Source organism: Heptranchias perlo, chromosome 19 (genome assembly GCF_035084215.1).
Source record: "Heptranchias perlo isolate sHepPer1 chromosome 19, sHepPer1.hap1, whole genome shotgun sequence".
NCBI classification, from domain to species: Eukaryota; Metazoa; Chordata; class Chondrichthyes; order Hexanchiformes; family Hexanchidae; genus Heptranchias; species Heptranchias perlo.
The window spans coordinates 48,135,212-48,158,109 of record NC_090343.1 but is presented as its reverse complement, the minus strand read 5'-3'; the positions used below and the strand labels follow the sequence as shown (position 1 = coordinate 48,158,109).

Below are 22,898 nucleotides of genomic sequence, written 5' to 3'. Positions count from 1 at the left end.
CCTGGACCTCTCTGAGCAGCAGTGCACACGGAGGCTCAGAGTCACTCGACATGTAGTTGTGGACATCTGCAGCCTCCTTCATGCCAAGCTGCTCCCGGCTGGCCCGAGCACCATCTCCTTACCTGTTGCTGTCAAAGTCACCACTGCTCGCAACAACTTCTCCGCATCCTTCCAGGGTGCCACCGGGGACATCGCCGACGTCTCTATCGTCTGCACAAAAGAGCCCTGCAAATACACCTACACCCACTCTGCAGTGACACAATGGGTGGTATCAGTTGTGGGTCTTCATAGTGATTCTCAGGAAAGGGCATTGTTGCACAAACCAGACAAGATTCGCAAAGACGTGGCAGTAGTGGTGCCAATATAATATGTAATGTGAGTTGATCGGAAATTAAATATAAGTAAAAACCATGACAAACCCTCAAACACCCTTGTGCATCCCCTTCATGCTCACGACAAGTTTGCCTTACTCTTCCTACTGCACATATGTGATGCATGCCCTGTGGCTGCAGCACAGGTAGTGGCAGGTTAAGTGAGGCTGACTGTGAAAGAGATGCATGAGAGGGTGAGTATGAGATAGAGCCATGAGATTGTATGAGGATTGGGTTGAGTGGTAGTGGCGGGATGAGTACTGGCGAGGTGAGTAAGTGCAGGTAAGATGAGGATGAGGTTTGAGTGGGTGTGAGGGGTGATGTGACAGAGTAGTGTTGGCAGTGCAGAAGGAGATGTGGCAGACGGAGTGTAGGGGAATGAGTAAGTGTACTCACTTTGGCTGACCTACTTAGGTCATTGCAGCGCCTCCTGCACTGTATGCAGGTGGGCGATATGTTGGTGGTGCAGGTGACCTCCTCTGCCACCTCGAGCCAGGCCTTCCTGGTGGCAGAGGCAGGCCGCTTCCTCCCGCACGCCGGGGGGAAGATCTCTGTCCTCCCCCTCCTCCTCACCCCATCCAATAAGAGCTGGAGTGAGGCATCATTAAACCTGGGAGCAGCCTTCCCCCTGGGCTGCTCCATGCTGTAATTTTTCCTATTTCTTGCAGCATCAGTCAGTGGAGGACTGCCCCTTTAAATAGAGCTCCTCCAGCTGACAGACCTTACTGCGCATGCGCAGTCCGCCCACTGTGCAGCTTAGCAGCGGGGAACCCAGAAGAACAGGTAAGTGGATCCAATCAGCCTGCGATTGCGTTCGGAGCGGACTGATTTCACCGGGCGCGTTACCCACGCGCCCAATCTATCCCACGCCGCCATGGTAATATCGGGCCCTATGCCTCTATTAATAAAGCCCAAGATCCCATATGCTTTTTTTAACAGCCTTCTCAACTTTTTTGCCACCTTCAAAGATTTGTGTATGTGTGCCCCCAGGTCTCTCTGTTCCTGCACCCCCTTTAAAATTGTACCATTCAGTGTATATTGCCTCTCCTCATTCTTCCTACCAAAATGCATCACTTCACACTTAGCTTTCATCTGCCATTTCACCAGTCTGTCTATCTCCTTCTGAAGTCTGTTACTGTTCTCCACATTGTTTACTACATGTCCAAGTTTCGTGTCATCTGTAAACTTTGAAATTATACCTTCTATACCTAAGTCCAGATAATTTATATATCTAAAGAGCAGTGGTCCGAATACTGACCCCTGGGGAGCACCACTGTATACTTCCCTCCAGTCTGAAAAACAACCGTTCACCACTACTCTCTGCTTTCTGTCCCTTACCCAATTTTGTATCCACGCTGCCACTGTCCCTTTTATCCCATGGTCTTTATTTTTGCTAATAAGTCTATTATGTGGTACTTTATCAAATGCCTTTTGAAAGTCCATTTACACAACATCAACCACACTACCCTCATCAACGCTCTCCGTTACTTCATCAAAGAACTCAATCAAGTTAGTCAAACACGATTTTCCTTTAACAAATCCATGCTGACTTTCCTTTATTAGCTGATATTTCTCCAAGTGCCAATTAATTTTGTTCCGGATTATTGTCTCTAAAAGTTTCCACGATGTTAGGCTGACTGCACTGTAATTGCTGGGTTTATCCCTTTTTGAACAGGGGTGTAACAGTTGCAATCCTCCAGTCCTTCGGCACCATCCCCATATCTATGGAGGATTGGAAGATTGTGGCCAGAGTCTCTGCAATTTCTACCCTTGCTTCCCTCAGTAACCTAGGATGCATCCTATCTAGACCGGGTGACTTTTCTACTTAGAGTATGCCTTTTCCTTTCGTTTCAATTTTACCCTTATCTCTTTATTCATCCACTGTGTTTTATTACTGGTTAAAATTGTTCTTTTTGGAGGAATATATTTCTCCTGAACTCTATTGATCAGTGTTTTAAATATTTCCCACTGCTGTTCTATCTTTTTGTCTGTCAAAGTTTTTTTTCAGTTTACCTTCCCTAGTTCCATTCTCATCCCCTCAAAATTAGCTTTTTTTCCAATCTGTTACTTTGGTCTTTGTCTTATGTCTTTCTCAATCATTATTTTAAACCTTATACTATGATCGCTATTGCCTAGATGTTCCCCTCCGCTTACTTCTCTCTGTTCTGGTTCATTTCCCATTACTAGATCCAGCAGTGATTCCTCTCTTGTTGGGCTTCTCACATACTGGGTAAGAAAGGAGTCCTGTACACACTAAAAATCCCATTCCCTTTTCCCCTTTCCCTACCTCTTGTCAGTTTATTTGGGGGTAGTTGAAATCTCCCGTGATTATTATTTGATGCTTTTTACTCATTTCATAGATTTGTCTACATATTTTATCCTCCACTTCCCTTCCACTATTAGATAAGTGGAAGGGAAGTAGAGGATGTCACAGTGGCATTTCTGTGTTCAGTTCCTGAGAGATAGTATACAGCTCTATTCAAAATGTTGGAATTACCCCTTTCATTTTTTTATTACAAAAGGCTTCTACTAAATTACATAAATACAGGTGTAGCACAAATCAGATACAGCATCCCATTCGATGTACATTTGCTGTTTAAAATGTGTGTTTTGGAGAGATATCACCATCTGGAATCAACAAAAGCTGAATAAAAATGAATTTGAACTCCCAAAGAAATATATTCATCAAATGAGCTATAGGAGTAGAAGTAACCAGGGGGATAAATTGCTTATATGACATAAAACACATGTGCTATGATCGCAGTGATCAATATAGTTGGTGCTGCTCTCTGGTTTATTTTGCATAATTCCTGGCCCTAACGTATAGGGGGTAATTTTAACCCCCAAGAACAGGTGGGTTGGGGGTGGGCGGGAGGCAGAAATAACAGCTTTTTGGAGCGGGTCCAGCATTCTGGCTCCAACTCGCCCAATTCAGGGTTTGACCCAGGCATGTTTGGATGCGCATGCACAACAGACACCAGGAAGTCCTGCCACCACTTAAAGCCGGCAGGCTGATACTTAAAAAGGGCATTGTACTTCATTGAAATAGTTGAGGTACTTCATTCTTTGCGTATTGCAAAAGTTAAATGAATTTGACCTTACCTGTTCGGGTTTCCCATCACTTCCGATTCACGTCAGGTGAAAGCAGATGGGAAGGAGGAGCTCACCTGGCGCGACAGGACCCCTGCGATCAGCCAAACCCCCTGATCCTCGACGCTGGAACCCCCTCGATCCCGACACTGGACCGCCACCCCACCCCGTTCCCAAAGTAGGCTGACCCTCCCCAGTGCTTCAGGCTGACTTCACCCCCCCCCCCCCCCCAATTTTTTTTCCAAGGCCCACGATCTTTCTCTCCCTCCCGCCCCCCCCCTCTGATTCGCGGCTCCTTTCCCTCTCGACAGGCAGCCAGCCTGTCAATCTGACTGCATGCCGCGTGGGAAACCCGGAAGCACAAATACTCACCTTCAGTTGAGTTGCGATCACAGATTGCGACGCACTTATTTGGCTTCCAGGTTCCCAACACAAATATCTAGGAATGAGCTGGGTTCCCAGCTCCAAGGTAAAATCATGCCCTTAGGATCTATTTTTTTTACTGCAAATCGGGACATTTGGGATCTTTCTGTTCAGCTCTTTACCTCTGAATTTATTTGTGAGCTAAGTGATTTTAGTTCAGAGACAGTATTTATTATGAAGAACAGGATTGTGCAGGAATTACAGCATTGCTTCTTCACATCTGGGACTTGCATTTAAATCCACCGCAGACTTAACAGGATGAAAGTCTATCCCTCTACCAACTGGAATTGAAGTGAAATCAGTTTGTTTCAATCAAGCTGTTTCTTACGGACCACAGTCCATTAGACCACTGTGGCTTTAATTGTCACTAAATCTTAATCATGTACATGTACTTTATACCAGGATTTTTGTGCCACATTTATGCTGCTTTGGTTTAAATACAGCGTCTAAATCCCAATTATAGAGCTGTCAAATCAAAGTGAAGCAGTTCCATTGTATTAGCTATATCATACCCACCCAAGGTGGTTGTGTAGCATCGTGTGAACCGCAGTGTGACATCAGGAAAATACATCCTAGCACTAACTGGAGCTGCTGTTCATACCTACCTCAGTCCAGCAGATGATGTGCCAGTAGTTGGCTGTACCTTGTATGCGGCTACACATGCTGGGTGCTGTGGCTGTGACGAATAGGGTGTTTCAGTCACATTTATAATTTTTAGAAAGAAAGACATTGCATTTGGTTATTTCCGATCACAACCTCGGGACATCCTAATGAATTACTTTGTAAGTGTAGTCACTGTTGTAATGTAGGAAATGCGGCAGCCAATTTGCACACAGCAAAATCCCACAATGAGATAATGGCCATTATCTATTTTAGTGATATTGGTTGAGTGATAAATGTTGGCCAGGACAATGGAAGAACTCCCCTGCTCTTCTTTAAATAGTACAGTGGGATCTTTTACATCCGCCTGAGAAGTCAGACAGAGTCTCGGTTTAATGTCTTATCCAAAAGACGGCACCTCCAACATTGCAGCACTCCCTCGGTACTGCACTGAAGTGTCAGCCTGGATTATGTGCTTAAGTTTCTGGAGTTGGGCTTAAACCCACCACCTTCTGACTCAGGTGAGAGTGATACCACTGAGCTAAGGCTGACACTAGAAAATCAATATATATTTAACATCTGTGTTTAGGAAACTGACAGTCACATTCAATGTTACTGCTTCCTTGGGCTGCATAGAATACACATTACAATCATGTGCAAGAGCTCATTTCAAAGGCTTGATTCCTTACAAGCATTTCTGATACCTATCTGCTTGGGAGTCAGTTTATTCAGTCTGACTGTTTCCTTGATACCTCGGTTGGGAAGGGGTAGCCAGGCTACGAAATCAGTCAGATGTCTTTAAACCCTACTGTAAGTTGCAGCTGTAATTGTGTAGGCAAACACTGTTTTGACTCACTGGGAAGCAAGTGTAGACGAATCACATTTTTTGGGGGGTTGCCATTTCTTTGTTTGAAAGACAGCTCTGCAGTCAGGAAGTACCTGGTCTGGTTTGAATTTTGGCATCCTTCACCCAACTCACCAGTTTCAACTGCGCCCTTCAGGTGATGGGATGGAAGCTCCGTGAAAAGTAAGGAGTGAACCCCACATAACGTTATGGTCGGGGACACTGTCTCATGTCCCGTTTATTACTTTGAGTTTTAGTGCAGGGGCCTGACAGGTTAACATTTTCTACAGTTGAGGAGGGATCGTTATAGTCTGTGTATTGCTGTGAATCTAAGTTCTCGTACAATTTTAAGCATAACTGAAGCAAAACTCAAATAATCAAATATCACTCGAATAATTAAAACTATATATTAAACCATCAATTTCAAAAATTGGGATCAAACATTTTCTTTTCCTCTACAGAGCCAACAATACATTTATATAAAACATTAAATATTCTAAGTGTTGCTGCAACTACCAACGCTGGGGTCGTTTTGAATTCTGGAGTACATTCGCGGACCGTGCAGTCGATGTGCGGGTTCCGGCTTCCGTCCGGCTAATCGTCATCGAGAGCCGCCGGCGGGGAGGCCGTGACCCAGTAACCGAGGCCGGGGAGCAGCGTGAGCCGGGGACCAGTCACCGAGGCCGGGGAGCAGCGAGAGCCGGGGACCAGTCACCGAGGCCGGGGAGCAGCGAGAGCCGGGGACCAGTCACCGAGGCCGGGGAGCAGCGAGAGCCGGGGACCAGTCACCGAGGCCGGGGAGCAGCGAGAGCCGGGGAAGGGGATCAACGGGGGACGGAGCCCAGTAACTGTGAGCCGGGAGGCAGCAAGAGCCGACTGTGTGTAGCAACCAGCCGCAGGTAGGGATCGGAGGCTAGGGAGGGTGATGGAGATCCAGCACTAGCCGTGGGAAGCTCTCACTGGGATCTGTGTGCCCCCCCCCCCGTCTCTCACTGGGATCTGTGTGCCCCCCCCCCGTCTCTCACTGGGATCTGTGTGCCCCCCCCCCGTCTCTCACTGGGATCTGTGTGCCCCCCCCCCGTCTCTCACTGGGATCTGTGTGCCCCCCCCCCGTCTCTCACTGGGATCTGTGTGCCCCCCCCCCCGTCTCTCACTGGGATCTGTGTGCCTGCCCCCCCCCCCCCCGTCTCTCACTGGGATCTGTGTGCCCCCCCCCCCCCAAACTCTGTCTCTTACTGGGATCTGTGTGCGCCCCCCCCCCAACCCTGTCTCTTACTGGGATCTGTGTGCGCCCCCCCCCCCCAAACCCTGTCTCTCACTGGGATCTGTGTGGCCCCCCCCCCCCCCAAACTCTGTGTCTCACTGGGATCTGTGTGCGCCCCCCCCCCCCCAAACCCTGTCTCTCACTGGGATCTGTGTGCGCGCCCCCCCCCAAACCCTGTCTCTCACTGGGATCTGTGTGCGCGCCCCCCCCCCAAACCCTGTCTCTCACTGGGATCTGTGTGCGCCCCCCCCCCAACCCTGTCTCTCATTGGGATCTGTGTCCCCCCCCCCCCCAACCCTGTCTCTCATTGGGATCTGTGTGCACCCCCCCCCCCCACCCCACCAAACTCTGTCTCTCACTGGGATCTGTGTGTGCCCCCATCCCCGTTTCTCACTGGGATCTGTGTGTGCCCCCCCCCTCCCTGTTTCTCACTGGGATCTGTGTGTGCCCCCCCCCAACCCTGTCTCTCACTGGGATCTGTGTGTGCCCCCCCCCAACCCTGTCTCTCACTGGGATCTGTGTGTGCCCCCCCCCAACCCTGTCTCTCACTGGGATCTGTGTGTGCCCCCCCCCAACCCTGTCTCTCACTGGGATCTGTGTGTGCCCCCCCCCAACCCTGTCTCTCACTGGGATCTGTGTGTGCCCCCCCCCCCACCCTGTCTCTCACTGGGATCTGTGTGTGCCCCCCCCCCCCGCCCTGTCTCTCACTGGGATCTGTGTGTGCCCCCCCCCCCCCCCCGCCCTGTCTCTCACTGGGATCTGTGTGTGCCCCCCCCCCCCCCCCACCCTGTCTCTCACTGGGATCTGTGTGTGCCCCCCCCCCACCCTGTCTCTCACTGGGATCTGTGTGTCCCCCCCCACCCTGTCTCTCACTGGGATCTGTGTGTGCCCCCCGCACCCCCCCCCCCAGGTCTCTCACTGGGATCTGTGTGTGCCCCCTCCCCTTCTCTCACTGGGATATGTTTGCCCCCGCCTTCTCTCACTGCAGGCTCTGTCCCCCTGCCTTTGCAGGATCTGTTCCCTCCCCGTCTCTCACTATGAGATCTGTATTTCTCTTCTTCCCCCCCCCCCGCCCCAGTCACTGCAGGATCTGCCCGTTCCCCCCCCCCCCCCCTGCGGAGTCTGTGTCTTCCCGTCTCTCATTGTGGGATCTGGCCCCCACCCCGTCTCTCACTGCGAGGTCTGTGTGTGTGTGTCCGTCCGTCTCTCACTGCGGGATCTATGCCCGCCCGCCCACCGTGTCTCATTGCAGGATCTGTGCCCTGCCCCTCCCCACTGCGGGGCCTGTGTCATCCCCCCGTCTCTCACTGTGTGTGTGTCTGTCCCGTCTCTCACTGCCGAATCTGTGTGTGTGTCGTCCCCCCGCCCCCATCTCTCACTGTGGGGTCTGTCCCTTTGCATGTTATCATGGGATTTCTCTGCTGCACATTACTAGGTGTTAGCGATGTGTCCCTCTCTTTGACAACATTCCTAACCGAGGCATTATTATTCCCCTGGTTTTGAAGAAAAAAGATGCAGTGGCATTAATGAACATGAGGTGTATCTGTGCTTAATATTCGGTGCTTGACCGATCCACATTCAGTGAGATGCTTCACTCCAGGCACAAGCTTTGTTAAAAATAGAAGCGACTTGACTGTACCCACAGCTTCTTTTAATTGTTAGCTAGGTATACTGTTATAGAGGAAAGTGTTTCTTAACTTTGTCACGTTTTTAAAAATATTCACTTGATTACCTTGTGTGATTCCTCCCATATTTAACTTTAACGAACCTGCTGTTTGGTTGTTGTAACTTGTAATGTATTTTGTGATGTAGCAAACGTACTTGCACATTTCAGTGGCCATAAGGAACTGTCCTATGCATAGTAAGCTATATTATTCTTCATGTGACTTTAAAATTCATTGTTTGCAGAGCCTAAAATGAGTATATTTGGAACAAGTGGAGGGTTTGGAACAGGGAGCATGTTTGGAGGGACAGCTACAGACAACCATAATCCTATGAAGGTACGGTACATTGGAAAGGGTCGAATACATTTGGCCACAAAGCAGGCAAATAGAAACTGCGACTGTTTATAAAATCTATTGATCACTTGAAGTACAAGAGAGAGATTGTTTTATGGCGGAGCAGAATTTTAAGAATAGTAAGTTGCATTCATTAATATGGGCAGGGTTGGTGAATCTCAAATGTTTTTGAAGAAATTAGAACGTGTGTGAAGAGTTGCACATGAAGGTTTCAACACTTGTCACAGAAACTTACCGTGAAAATGTACGTCCAAATCAAATAATAATACTGTCCCTTTGTTTATGTCTTCAAAATTGTGTTTGGGATTAAACGGCAAATGTCCAGTTGAGCTGAAGTCTGTACTTTAACTAGAGTGAATCAGGATGATCGCTGCATGTTTCAGATATTCAGCTATATGTCTTGTTGGGCAAAGCGTCATCTTGTTAAGCCTAGCCAATGTTACCCTTTCAGATCTAGGCTTTCACAGTAGGGGGAGAGAGGGCAGCTTCTCAATTGGGAGTTGTTTTTACTGTAGGAACGTTGGAATAATTAGAGATTTAAGCCTTGGTGGAAAATTTCTACCTACACTTGTGGTCTTGTGGCACTGGGGTTCGGTGGTGTAGTGGTTATGTTACTGGACTAGTAATCCAGAGGCCTGGGCTAATAATCCAGAGAATGAGTGTTCACATTCCACCATGGCAATTTGAGAATTTGAATTCAGTTTTAAAAATCTGGAAATAAAAAGCTGGTATCAATAAAAGTGACCATGGTTGGTAACTGGTTCATATTAATGTCCTTTAGGGAAGAAAACCTGCCGTCCTTACCTGGTCTGGCCTATATGTGACTGCAGTCCTGCACCATCATGGTTGACCTTTAACTGACCTCTGAAATAGCCTACCACTTAGTTGTATCTAGAGATGGGTAATAAATGCCGGCTTTGCCAGTGACCCCAAATCCTGAGAATGAATTAGAAAAAAAACACCTGTCAGTCTAGCCGCTGCATAGTGATTGGATCAGTCACATTGGTATTAGAAGTAGTAATAAGAAATTGCAACGTGTGGGCAGATTATCTGAATCCATAGAAGGTTTTTTTTTTACAAACTTCTTTTAAAACACATTCATCCACAGACAATTTTTAATTTATTGTGAGAAGTTTGAGGGGTTTTTATTGTAACTGAAGAGTTATATCACAAGAGGATACAATACGGAAAAATTGTTTATAGACAGAAAATGCAGATCAGTCAGCATCTGTTGTTGAGAGGGTTTGGAGGTAAGAGGATAGGCCCCGGAAGTAGAATAGACATGGTCGAGTGTCCTGTCAACAAATCTGTGCCCAGCAGAAGGATAAGATACTTCTCCTGAAGCTTGCATTGAGTTTTATTGGGACAGTGCAGGAGACCAAACATGGAATGGTCAGAGTGGGAATGGGAGGGGGAGTTGAAGTAGTGAGGCAGAGGGAGATTAGGGTCACACTTGCAGACAGAACAGAGTTGTCCAGCGAAACAGTCACCTAATCTGCACTTGGTCTCCCCAGCATAAAGGTGACCACGCAGTGAGCAGCAAATACCATATGTTAGATTAGAGGAACGACAAGTGGATTGTTGTCTTTGAATGGAAGGAGCATGTGTGTCCCTGGGCAGCAGCTTAGAGACAGTAAATGGGCACTTTTTTTAATTCATTCATGGGATGTGGCGTCGCTGGCGAGGCCAGCATTTATTGCCCATCCCTAATTGCCCTTGAGAAGGTGGTGGTGAGCCGCCTTCTTGAACCGCTGCAGTCCATGTGGTGAAGGTTCTCCCACAGTGCTGTTAGGAAGGGAGTTCCAGGATTTTGACCCAGCGACGATGAAGAATCAGCAATATATTTCCAAGTCGGGATGGTGTGTGACTTGGAGGGGAACGTGCAGGTGGTGATGTTCCCATGTGCCTGCTGACCTTGTCCTTCTAGGTGGTAGAGGTCGTGGGTTTGGGAGGTGCTGTCGAAGAAGCCTTGGTGAGTTGCTGCAGTGCATCCTGTGGATGGTACACACTGCAGCCACAGTGCACCGGTGGTGAAGGGAGTGAATGTTTAGGGTGGTGGATGGGGTGCCAATTAAGCGGGCTGCTTTGTCCTGGATGGTGTCGAGCTTCTTGAGTGCTGTTGGAGCTGCACTCATCCAGGCAAGTGGAGAGTATTCCATCACACTCCTGACTTGTGCCTTGTAGATGATGGAAAGGATTTGGGGAGTCAGGAGGTGAGTCACTCGCCACAGAATACCCAGCCTCCGACCTGCTCTTGTAGCCACAGTATTTATATGGCTGGTGCAGTTAAGTTTCTGGTCAATGGTGACCCCCAGGATGTTGATGGTGGGGGATTTGGCGATGGTAATGTCGTTGAATGTCAAGGGGAGGTGGTTAGACTCTCTCTTATTGGAGATGGTCATTGCCTGGCACTTATCTGGCGCGAATGTTACTTGCCACTTATCAGCCCAAGCCTGGATGTTGTCCAGGTCTTGCTGCGTGCGGGCTTGGACTGCTTCATTATCTGAGGGGTTGCGAATGGAACTGAACACTGTGCAGTCATCAGCGAACATCCCCATTTCTGACCTTATGATGGAGGGAAGGTCATTGATGAAGCAGCTGAAGATGGTTGGGCCTAGGACACTGCCCTGAGGAACTCCTGCAGCAATGTCCTGGGGCTGAGATGACTTGTTGCATCTCCTACAGTTGCATGGATAGGTGCCAGGGGAGGTGCAGCTGGAAATAGGGGTGGTGGATAACAAAAAGGGGAGGTGGACAATGTGCTTGTTGATCGGACTATATTGATCTCTAAGGGTTGTCTGTAACCAATTCATGGTTTTTAGTTAACATGCTCTGTGGTCTATATATGCTTGGAGTTCTACATTAGATTTTTTTTATTAAGACCAAGGTGACACTTGGATGGAAGCTGAGGTAAATCAGGATGTAGTGGTTCATGATGCCAAGTTTGGGTTTTAAAAGCTGGTCGGTTTTAGGAGGAAAAGAAGGCTACGGATGTGAAGAGTGGAAGATAGAACGAGTCTTGATTTCAACACTTTGAGGGTGAAGGGAGGGGAGGAAGATCATGTAAGTGTCTCCAGAGGATGGGTTATTACAGACAAATTGCTCCTTCAGTTCTAGATCTGACATAAATTCTGTGAAAACACAACAGACAATTGAGTTAACTGAATTGTCATACCCTAATTTAATAATGTTGTTTCCACAGGATATTGAAGTGACGTCGCCTCCCGATGACAGCATCAGCTGCCTGGAGTTTAGCCCTCCCACGTTACCAGGAAACTTTCTGATCGCTGGATCCTGGGCCAATGATGTGAGTAATGAACCCGATGGCGATGCCCTTTATTTGTGGTCCTCTGTATCCTGCTGCTGTCTCCTCCCTGCACGGCATTTATTTGCTTAGCTTCCACTTCACATCATTGCCTCCTATCTAAGTTCCATGCTCGGATAACAGACTGGAGCTTCAGTCGTGGTTTCCTTCTGCTTTGACATTAGCCCAGGTGTTCTCAAATTTGGTAAGAGACTCAAGTCACCCCCCTGTTGATTCACAGACAGGGGAGGTGTCACCCCCATGACGACTCCCCTGTCTGTGAATCAACAAATCAGAAGAAGGACATTCAGAAGTAAGGCACCAGGCACTCCCACAAAATAAAATGCTGTATCTGGATGAGTTTGTCAGTGATTGTAATTGTCAGAGGGAGAATATAATGGTACCAATAAAATCTGCAAATGCAGGTCCACCAGCATCTGAGTAAAGAGATGGATTTATGTTTTAGGGGTAGTTACATCGAGACTATAGCACCATTCAGCCCAACTATGGTCTATGCCGGCGTTTATGCCCTACACGAGAGCCTCTTTTTCTCCCCCCCCCCCCCCCCCCTTTTCATCCAACCCCATCAGCATATCCTTCTATTCCTTTCTCCCTCGTGCTTATCTAACTTCCCTTGAATATATCTAGGCTGTTTGCCTCAACTACTCCTTGTGTTTGCGCATTCCACATTCTTGCCACTCTTTGGGTAAAGAAGTTTCTCCTGAATTCCCTAGTGACTCTTATATTTATGACCTCTAGCTTTGGACTCCCCCACAAGTGGAAACTTTTTCTCGATGTCTACCTTTCATTATCTATCAGATCACCCCTTAGCCTTCTCTTATTTAGAGAAAAGAGCCCCAGCCTGTTCAACCTTTCCTGATAATTATATCCTCTCAGTACTGGCACCATCCTTGTGAATCTTTTTTGCACCTTCTCCAATGCTTCCATATCCTTTTCATAACTATGCACAGTACTCCAAGTGTGGCCTAACCAAGGTTCTGTACAAGTTAAACATAACTTCTCTGCTTTTCAATTCTATTTGTGCAGTCAGAGCCAAGACCATAGCACCATGGGTAGCTCAGCTGTATGGGGGGTGGGGGGGAAGAGAAAGTTCAGGAGAGCAGTAGTGAAAGGGGACTCTATAGTTAGTGGAGCAGACAGGCGATACTGCGGCCGCAGACATGATTCCAGGATGGTATGTTGCCTCCCTGGTGCCAGGGTCAAGGATGTCACTGGGCGGCTGCGGAACATTCTGGAGGTGGAGGGTGAACAGCCAGATGCCATGGGCCATATCTGTACAAACAACATAGGTAGAAAGAGGGATGAGGTCCTACAGGCAGATTTTAAGGAGTTAGGAAAGAGATTAACAAGAAGAACCTCAAAGATAGTAACTCTGGATTATTCCCGGTGCCACGCACTAGTGAGTTTGGAAATAGGAGGGCAGTGCAGATGAATGCGTGGCTGGAGAGATGGTGCAGGAGGGAGGGCTTTAGATTCCTGGGGCATTGAGAACGGTTCTGGGGAAGATGGGACCTGTACAGGCCGGTCGGGTTGCACCTCCACGGAGCTGAGACCAGTGTCCTCGTGGGGAGGTTAGCTAGTGCTTTGTTGTGGGGCGGGGGGGGAGGTTAAACTAATTTGGCAGGGGGATGGGCACCAAGCATTGGAAAGGAGAAGCAAAGTGCATAAAGGATTGGGATAGAAAGATAGCACTAGAATAAGAAATAGTGCGGTATTAGGTGGGATCAGACTAAGAGAGAGTACAGAAAAGTCTAAGATAGGTTTGCAGTGCATGTGTGTAAACGCACAAAGTGTGGTAAATAAGGTCGGTGAGCTGCAGGCGCAAATAGTCACATGGGAATATGATGTGGTGGTAACGGAGACCTGGCTCAAAAAAGGACAGGAATAGGTACTAAATATTCCTGGATACAAGGTGTTCAGGAAAGATAGGAAAGGAAAGAAAGGAGGAGGGTGGCATTACTGATTAAGGAGAATATTGCAGTGCTAGAGAGAAAGGATGTCCTGGAGGGGTCAAGGACAGAATAGAGTTAAGAAACAAAAGAGGTGCCATTACACTACTGGATGTATTCCGTAGGCCACCAACTAGTGGGAAGGATATAGAGGAGCAAATTTGCAGGAAATTACAGAGAGGTGCAAAAGCCATAAAGTAGTGGGGAACTTCAACTATCCTAATATAATTGTAAACAATTTTACAACACCAAGTTATAGTCCAACAAATTTATTTTAAATTCCACAAGCTTTCGTCAGGTGAACGGTGTGGAAATGAAATTTTCGAATCCTTCGCATTTGAAAATCACAGAACAATGCCTGGTGATTACTGCCCGTTGCCAAGGCAATCACAGTGAGCAGACAGAAAGGTGTCACCTAAAAGGCCACCGAATATACAAACCCCCCCCCCCAAAAAAAAGAGAGAGAGAGAGAGAGAGAGAGGAGGAAGAAGGCTATATCCTAATATAGCCTGAGATGGTAATAATATAAGGGACAAAGAGGGGGAGGAATTTTTTTAAGTGTATTCAGGAGAACTTTCTTGACCAGCACGTTTCCAGCCCAACGAGGAAGGAGACATTGCTGGATTTGGTCCTGGAATGAGGCGGGCCAAGTGGAGCAAGTGTCAGTGGGGGAACATTTAGGGAACAGCGATCATAGTATCATAAGGTTTAGAATAGCTATGGAAAAGGACAAAGACCACTCTAAAGTAAAAATACTCAATTGGAGGAGGGCCAATTTCAGTGGGTTGAGAACTGACCTTGCCTGGGTAAATTGGAATCAAAGATTGACAGGCAAAACTGTAATTGAAAAATGGGTGGCCTTTAAGGAGGAGATGGTTCAGGTACAGTCTAGGTACATTCCCACGAGGTAGAAAGGTAGGGCAACTAAAGCCAGAAGCTCCCGGGATGACAGAAGAGATAGAGAGTAAGATGAAGCAGAAAAAAGGGCCGTATGACAGATGTCAGGTTGATAACACAAGTGAGAACCAGGCTGAATACAGAAAGTTCATTGGGGAAGTGAAAAAGGAAATAAGAGGGGCAAAGAGAGAGTATGAGAATAGACTGGCGGCCAACATAAAAGGGAGTCCAAAAGTCTTCTATAGGCGTGTAAACAGTAAATGGGTAGTAAAAGGAGGGGTGGGGCCGATTAGGGACCAAAAAGGAGATCTACCCATGGAGGAGAGGGCATAGCCAAGGCACTAAATGAGTACTTTGCATCTGACTTTACCAAGGAAGAAGATACTGCCAGTATCTCGGTAAAGGAAGATGTAGTTGAGATACAGGATGGGCTAAAAATTGATAGTGGAGATACTAGAAAGGCTGGCTGTACTTAAAGTAGGTAAGTTACCCGGTCCGGATAGGATACATCCTAGGTTGCTGAGGGAAGTAAGGGTGGAAATTGTGGAGGTACCGGCCATAATCTTCCAAACGTGCTTAGATATGGGGGTGGTGCCAGAGGACTGGAGAATTGTGAATGCGACACCCTTGTTCAAAAAAGGGTGTAAGGATAAACCCAGTCATTTTAACCTCAGTGGTGGGGAAACTTTTAGAAACGATAATCCGGGACAGAATTAGCTGTCACGTGGACAAGTGTGGATTGATTAGGAAAAGACAGCATGGATTTGTTAAAGGCAAATAGTGTTTAACTAACTTGATTGAGTTCTTTGATGAGGTAACAGAGGAGGTAGATGAGGGCAATGCGGTTGATGTGGTGTATTTGGACTTTCAAAAGGCGTTTGATAAAGTGCCGCATAATAGACTTGTCATCAAGATTGAAGCCCACGGAATAAAAGGGGCAGTAGCAGCATGGATACAGAATTGGCTAAGTAACAGGCAACAGAGTAGTGGTGAACGGTTGTTTTGCATACTGGAGGGAGGTGTACAGTGGTGTTCCCTAGGGGTCGGTACTAGGACCACTGCTTTTCTTGATATATATTAATGACTTGGACTTGGGTGTACAGGGCACAATTTTAAAATTTGCAGATGACACAAAACTTGGAAGTGTAGTGAACAGTGAGGAGGATAGTGATGGACTTCAAGAGAATATAGACAGGCTGGTGGCATGGATGGACACATGGCAGATGAAATTTAACGCTGAAAAATGCGAGGTGATGCACTTTGGTAGGAAGAATGAGGAGAGGCAATATAAACTAAAGGGCACAATTCTAAAAGGGGTATAGGAACAGAGAGATCTGGGGGTGTATGTGCACAAATTGTTGTAGGTGGTAGGGCACATGGGATCCTGGGCTTTATAAATAGAGGCAGAAGAGTACAAAAGCAAGAAAGTCATGACGAACCTTTACGAAACACTGGTTCGGCCACAACTGGAGTATTGCGTCCAATTCTGAGCACCGTACTTTAGGAAAGATGTGAAGGCCTTAGAGAAAGTGCAGAAGAGATTTATTAGAATAATTCCAGGGATGAGGGACTTTAGTTACTTGGAGAAATTGGGGTTGTTCTCCTTGGAACAGAGAAGGTTGTGAGGAGATTTGATAGAGGTATTCAAAATCATGAAGGGTCTAGATAGAGTAGATAGAGAGAGACTGTTCCCATTGGCGGAAGTGTCAAGAATCAGAGGACAAAGATTTACGGTGATTGGCAAAAGAACCAAAGGTGACATGAGGAAAAACATTTTTACACAGCGAGTGGTTAGGATCTGGAATGCACTGCCTGAGGAGATGGTGGAGGCAGATTTAATCATGGCTTTCAAAAGGGAACTGGATAAGTACTTGAAAGGAAAAAATTTGCAGGGCTATGGGAATAGGGCGGGCGAGTGGGACTAGCTGGATTGTTCTTGCATAGAGCCGGCACGGACTCGATAGGCCGAATGTCCTCCTGCCTTACTGTAACCTTTCAATGATTCTATTCCTCTAGAAATGAACCCCAGTGCTTGGTTTGGCTTTTTTTATGGCCTTATTAACCTACATCATTACTTTTAGTGATTTGTGTATCTGTACCCCTTTCCTCCTCTATCCCATTTAGACTCTTATTATCCAAGCAGTATGTGGCTTCTTTATTCTTCCTACCAAAATGCACCATGTCACACTCATCTATATTGAAATTAATTTGTCAATTACATGCCCATTCTGCAAGTTTATTAATGTCGTCTTGTATTTTGTCGCATTCTTCGTTTGCGTTAACTACACCCCCCAATTTGATGTCGTCTGCAAATTTTGAAATTGTACTTCCGATTCCCTTTAGGTTAAAGGTAGAAACCTTTACCAGAAATGGTCTACACTCATTTAACCAGAACAAGGAGGCACCATCTTAAAATTGAAGCTAGGCCACTCAGGAGTGAAATCAGCAAGCACTTTTTCTCACACAGGGTAGTGGAAATCTGGAAAACACTCTCCCAAAAAGCTGTGAATGCTGGGTCAACTGAAATTTTGAAGACTGAGATTGATAGATTTTTGTTGGCTATCAAGGAACATGGAGAACATGGCAGATAAATGGACTTGAGGTACAGATCAGCCATGATCTGATTGAATAGTGGAACAGGCTTGAGGGGCTGAATGGCCTATTCCTGTTCATATGTTCTCTTTACAGATGCTAACAGGCCTGCTCTGTATTTCCAGTTATCTTTTTATATTTGAAGGTATGTTTGGTGAAGACTGTGCAGGTTGTGTGCTACTGTTCACTCATTAAGTGTTCCATACCTCATGGTGAGGTCCAGTCTTGTAGGTATAACACAAAATTAACACCAGCTTAAATAGACCCCAATACCAGCAGACAGAAATTCGTAAAGTTCCAAAAAATTTTGAGAATAGATATCAAGTTCAGCTGGTGAATTCAACATCTAACTCTCGGAGGGTGGGGCCGGGGGGGGGAGAAAGAACCGAGTAGCTTCCCTCATGCCGCACACTTGTGCTAAACAAACAACAGTGTTAGATTGAAGCCTCCCCACTCAGCAACAACCAATGACAAATTGGTGAGAGGCGTACCTGTATCGTAGCTCCAACCAATCACAGCTGGGAAGCAATCCAAAAAAAATTATCCAATAACAGCAGGGGCTGCTGTCGGCTGCAGCCAATTACGAGAAGGACAACAAAACCATCCAGCCGTGCTCACACCTCACCAGAAAAACGTGCCTCACCCTGCCCCGTATCCCTCGCTTCCCTTCTGCCTCATGCATGAATCAAGCCTCCCCTTAAATGTGTCTGGCTAACCCAGCACCAACTAGGAATTGAATCTAGGACCTTCTGGCTTCGTTTGGCACTGGGCAGTGCCATTTATCCACTATTGGTGGTAAGGGGCAAGCCCCCTGAGTTTTAATTCTCCTTACTCCAGTGCACTCTTGTGGAATCTGATGGCTCTTCCAATCCGATAAATTTCAAATTACCCCCAGAGTTGCTCAGCTGTTTGGGTGAGAGGGGGGAAAGTGTCTTATGATGCTTTATTACTGAGTTGTCTTGCTTTCATTGATTTACCTGAGGTTTGAGGAGCTTTCAACAAGTTTTTCTCACCTGTGCCCTGCTCACCCATCAATTAGGCTTCTGTGAAGCACCTTGGGACATTTTCCTATGTTAAAGGCGCTATATAAATGCAAGCTATGGTTGTTGAGCTTGAACAGTGTAAACATAGGAATTTCAAAAAAAACTTCAGATCTGAGGTTAGAAACAAAATGCTGGAAGTGCACAGCATGCCATTTGACAATTGAAAAGTGAATAATACAGGTTATCATTTCAGCTAGGACCCTTAATTAGAACTGATTGAGTCAGATCTCGAGGGAGTGCACTGGAGTGAGATTGTGAAGGATCATTGAGTTCCCCGATGGCCTGCTCGATTCAGCTCTGGCGAGATTCCAAGAATTTTTACCATTGTTTTTGAGATTGCCTGAGTGATTCTGTCCACTTATCATTGAGGCCACTGATACATGGTAACCAAATATGTCGTGTCCTGTTTTTATTGCCAGATTCCAGGTGCATTGTATTCTGTGACTCTATACGTTTTTCCTGTGAAAACCAGTAGCTTTTGATTGGTCAGTATGTGCGGGGAGAGTACGTTGGTACAGTAGGTTGTTTGGCAGGGAAGCACAGGCACGGGCTGGGAGCACATCAAGTTACATCGAAACTACAGCACAGAAACAGGCCATTAGGCCCAACTCTGCCGGCGTTTATGCTCCACACAAGCCTCCTCCCTCCCTACTTCATCTAACCCTATCAGGATACTCTTCGATTCCTATCCCCCTCATGTGCTTATCTAGCTTCCCCTTAAATGCATCTATGCTATTTGCCTCAACCACTCCTTGTGGTAGCGCGCTCCACATTCTTGCCACTCTTTGGGTAGACAACTTTCTCCTGAATTCCCTATTGGATTTATTAGTAACTATTTTATATTTATGACCTCTAGTTTTGGACTCCCCAACAAGTGGAAACATTTTCTCTATGTCTAACCTATCAAACCCTTTCATTATCTTAAAGACCTCCATCAGGTCACCTCTCAGCCTTCTATTTTTTAGAGAAAAGAGTCCCAGCCTGTTCAGCCTTTCCTGATAAGGATATCCTCTCCGTTCTGGGATCATCCTTGTGAATCTTTTTTGCATCCTCTCCAATGCCTCTATATTTTTTCTATAATATGGAGACCAGAACTCCATGTGGTCTAACCAAGATTCTATACAAGTTTAACATTAAGTTGCTTTTCAATTCCATCCCTCTAGAAATGAACCCAAATGCTTGATTTGCCTTTTTTTATGGCCTTATTTACCTGCATTGCTACTTTTAGTAATTTGTGTATCTAGATCCCTTTGCTCCTCTATCCTGTTTAGACTCTTATTATCCAAGCATTATGTGACCTCCTTATTCTTCCTACCAAAATGCACCACCTCGTGCTTATCTATATTAAAATTCATTTGCCAATTACACGCCCATTCTGCAAATTTATTAATGTCGTCTTGCATCTTGACGCATTCTTCTTTTGTATTAACTACACCCCTCAATTTGGTGTCATCCGCAAATTTTGAAATTGTACTTCCGATTGCCAAATCCAAATCGTTAATGTAAATTGTGAACAACAGTGATCCCAGCATAGATCCCTGTGGTACACCACTTCCCACCTTTTGCCATTAGCTACCCTTAACCTCTACTCTCTGTTTTCTACATGGGATTGGAGCACATGCACGGGAAGCAATGCTTATTTAATGATTGAAGCAGTTCATCTGGTGTTGATCCCTGGCATCTAGTTGAGGTGGGTTAACTTGGGTTGGAGCAGTGTCTATTCAGTGGCCCCGTTTATTGGAACAATCGTCCTTGACTTACCTCCTCTCCTGCATTGGTTTACTCTCTCCTCTTGGGAGTAGTTTTCAGTCACTAATATTAATTAGCTGCTCACCAGTACAGCAATGTCCTTTTATAAAAAATTCTCAATGATCTCGGTTGTGTCTGTCCACAGTACCATCTTGAGCTGTTATTTCATTATAAATATCTTTCCATTCCTGCAGTGTTGTAGAAACTTTTTTGTTTGTTTTTGAAGGTGCGTTGCTGGGAGATTCAGGATAACGGGCAGACTGTTCCAAAGGCCCAACAGATGCACACGGGTCCAGTGCTGGATATCTGCTGGAGTGATGTAGGTCTATTTATTAACCTTATTTTTTTGGTTACAAATTCTTTTGTTCTACTCTGCGTGGAATAGAAGATCCAGTCAGGAAAATTGTTAGGAAACTTCCTGTACTCTTTCTCTCCCCTCCCTCCTCCCTAGGGCAGCCAATACAGAGTCAGTTCAAGTATTTTAAGAGCGAATGGGAGCAAGTTCTGACTCGATGGAGGTTTTGGAGGGAAGAAGTAGTCAGTGCAGTTATTGCAAAAAGGACTTGGATGACAGACCAAACTCAAGTGGGCTGAATTAAGCTCCCCGGTTCCTTTATGTTGCACTAGTTACATTAACTCCTAACACATGTTAGGGAGTGAGGGAGCACGGAGTAGCAGCTATCGATGGAGTCTGGTTTCGACAGAGTCTATAATTGGGAATTTGGTGAGTGAGGGGATTCGGTGCAGTAAGGGGTGAGGTGCATTTGTTTAGACAGCAGAGCGGAGCACACCGAAAGCGGGTCACAGCAACAACAAAACAAAACTGCAGTGTGACGTCACAGGTGAGGCAGGTAGGTGGTTGGTGGTGAGTATCTCTTGTGCTTTCTTCTTTCTTGGGACTTTGGGCTAAGTAACTTATAGCATAAAACAACATTTTTTTTTAAAAAACTAAACTTAATTTATTATAGCAAGTAGTGTTTTTTGGTGAATCAAGGTCCCGAGTGTAGTTAACATTCTCTAAATTAAGAGTAATTTAAAGGAGTAAACTCCTTAAAGGGAGTAACTAACGAGCTTAATCTAAGGCAAGTCATGGCAGCAGAGCTCGCACCCGTGATATGCTCCTCCTGCGCTATTTGGGAAGTCATGGGCACTACCGGTGACCCTGGCGACCATGTGTGCAGGAAGTGTGTCCAGCTGCAGCTACTGGCTAACTGCATTTCGGAGCTGGAGCTGCGGGAGGGTTCACTGTGGAGCATCCGCGATGTTGAGATTATCATGGATAGCACGTTCAGTGAGGTGGTCACACCGCAGGCAAAAAGGAAATGGGTGACCGCCAGGCAGAGTAAAAGGACTAGGCAGGTAAAGCAGGAGTCCCCTGTGGCCATCTCCCTCTCAAACAGATATTCAGCTTTGGATATTGTTGGGGCAGATGGCTTATCAGGGGAATGCAGCAAGAGCCAAGACCGTGGCACCATGAGTGACTCAGCTGCAAAGGGGGGGAGGAAAAAGAATGGGAGAGCAATAGTGATAGGGGATTCCATTGTAAGGGGAACAGATAGGCGTTTCTGCGGCCGCAGTCGTGACTCCAGGATGGTATGTTGCCTCCCTGGTGCTAGGGTCGAGGATGTCACGGAGTGGCTGCAGGACATTCTGAAGGGGGAGGGTGAACTGCCAGAGGTTGTGGTCCATATCGGTACTGACGACATCGGTTAAAAAAGGGATGAGATCCTGCAAGCAGAATATAGGGAGTTAGGAAATAAATTAAAAAGCAGGACCCCTAAGGTAGTAATCTCAGGATTACTCCCAGTGCCACGTGCTAGCGAGAGCAGAAATAGGAGAATAGACCAGATGAATGCGTGGCTTGAGAGATGGTGTAGGAGGGAGCGGTTTAAATTCCTGAGACATTGGGACTGATTCTGGGCAAGGCGGGACCTTTCCCAGAATCGGGACCAAGCAGAACCGGGACCAATATCCTCGCGGGGGCATTTGCTAGTTCTGTTGGGGAGGGTTTAAACTAGTATGGCAGGGGGATGGGAACCAAAGGGCAGGTACAGATAGGGCAAATTCAGACCAGGAAATAGTAAAGCAGCTAGTGACGTAGTTAGCAACTCTGAAAGGCAAAAGATGCAAAGGTTAAATAGCACAGGAATTTGATGGGGGTTAAAGGGTATATTCTTCAATGCAAGGAGTATTACAAACAAAGCAGATGAGCTAAGGGCACAGATTGACACATGGCAGCATGATATCATTGCTATAACGGAAACCTGGCTTAAAGAGGGGGATAATTGGCAGCTCAATATCCCTGGATATCGAGTTTTTGGGCAGGATAGAGTGGGTGATAAAAAAGGAGGGGGGTAGCATTATTGGTTAAAGAATCAATTACAGAAGGGCTGATATGCTCAATGGATCATCAATCGAGGCCATATGGGTTGAGCAAAGAAATAAGAGGGGCAGTCACACTATTAGGAGTGTACTATAGACCCCCGAATAGCGAAAGGGAGATAGAAGAACAAATATGTAGGCAAATTTCTGAGTGCAAAAATAAGAGGGCAATAATAGTAGGGGACTTCAACTACCCTAACATCAACTGGGATTCAAACAGTGTGAGGGGCGCAAAATTCTTGATCAGTGTCCAGGAGAGCTTTTTTAGCCAGTACGTGACAAGCCCAACAAGAGGGGATGCAATTTGAGATTTAGTCCTGGGAAATGCAGATAGGCAAGTGGGTGAAGTGA

The 22,898-nt window shown here is 46.4% G+C and overlaps 1 protein-coding gene across 2 annotated transcripts in view; it reads left to right on the top strand.

Moving 5' to 3' along the window:
• The first annotated feature begins 5,817 nt into the window (after nt 1–5,817).
• The window catches only part of rae1 (ribonucleic acid export 1), a 36,850-nt gene continuing 19,769 nt past the window's right edge, over nt 5,818–22,898 (top strand). Inside the window, exons 1-4 of one of the 2 annotated variants that reach the window (XM_068000726.1) lie at nt 5,818–6,227; nt 8,501–8,592; nt 11,813–11,917; nt 20,392–20,484. In XM_068000726.1, the coding sequence (XP_067856827.1) occupies nt 8,509–8,592; nt 11,813–11,917; nt 20,392–20,484 (282 nt within the window). In that variant the 5' untranslated portion in view covers nt 5,818–6,227; nt 8,501–8,508. The remainder of the gene's footprint in view (nt 6,228–8,500; nt 8,593–11,812; nt 11,918–20,391; nt 20,485–22,898) is intronic. The other variant, XM_068000727.1, reaches the window with a different exon arrangement.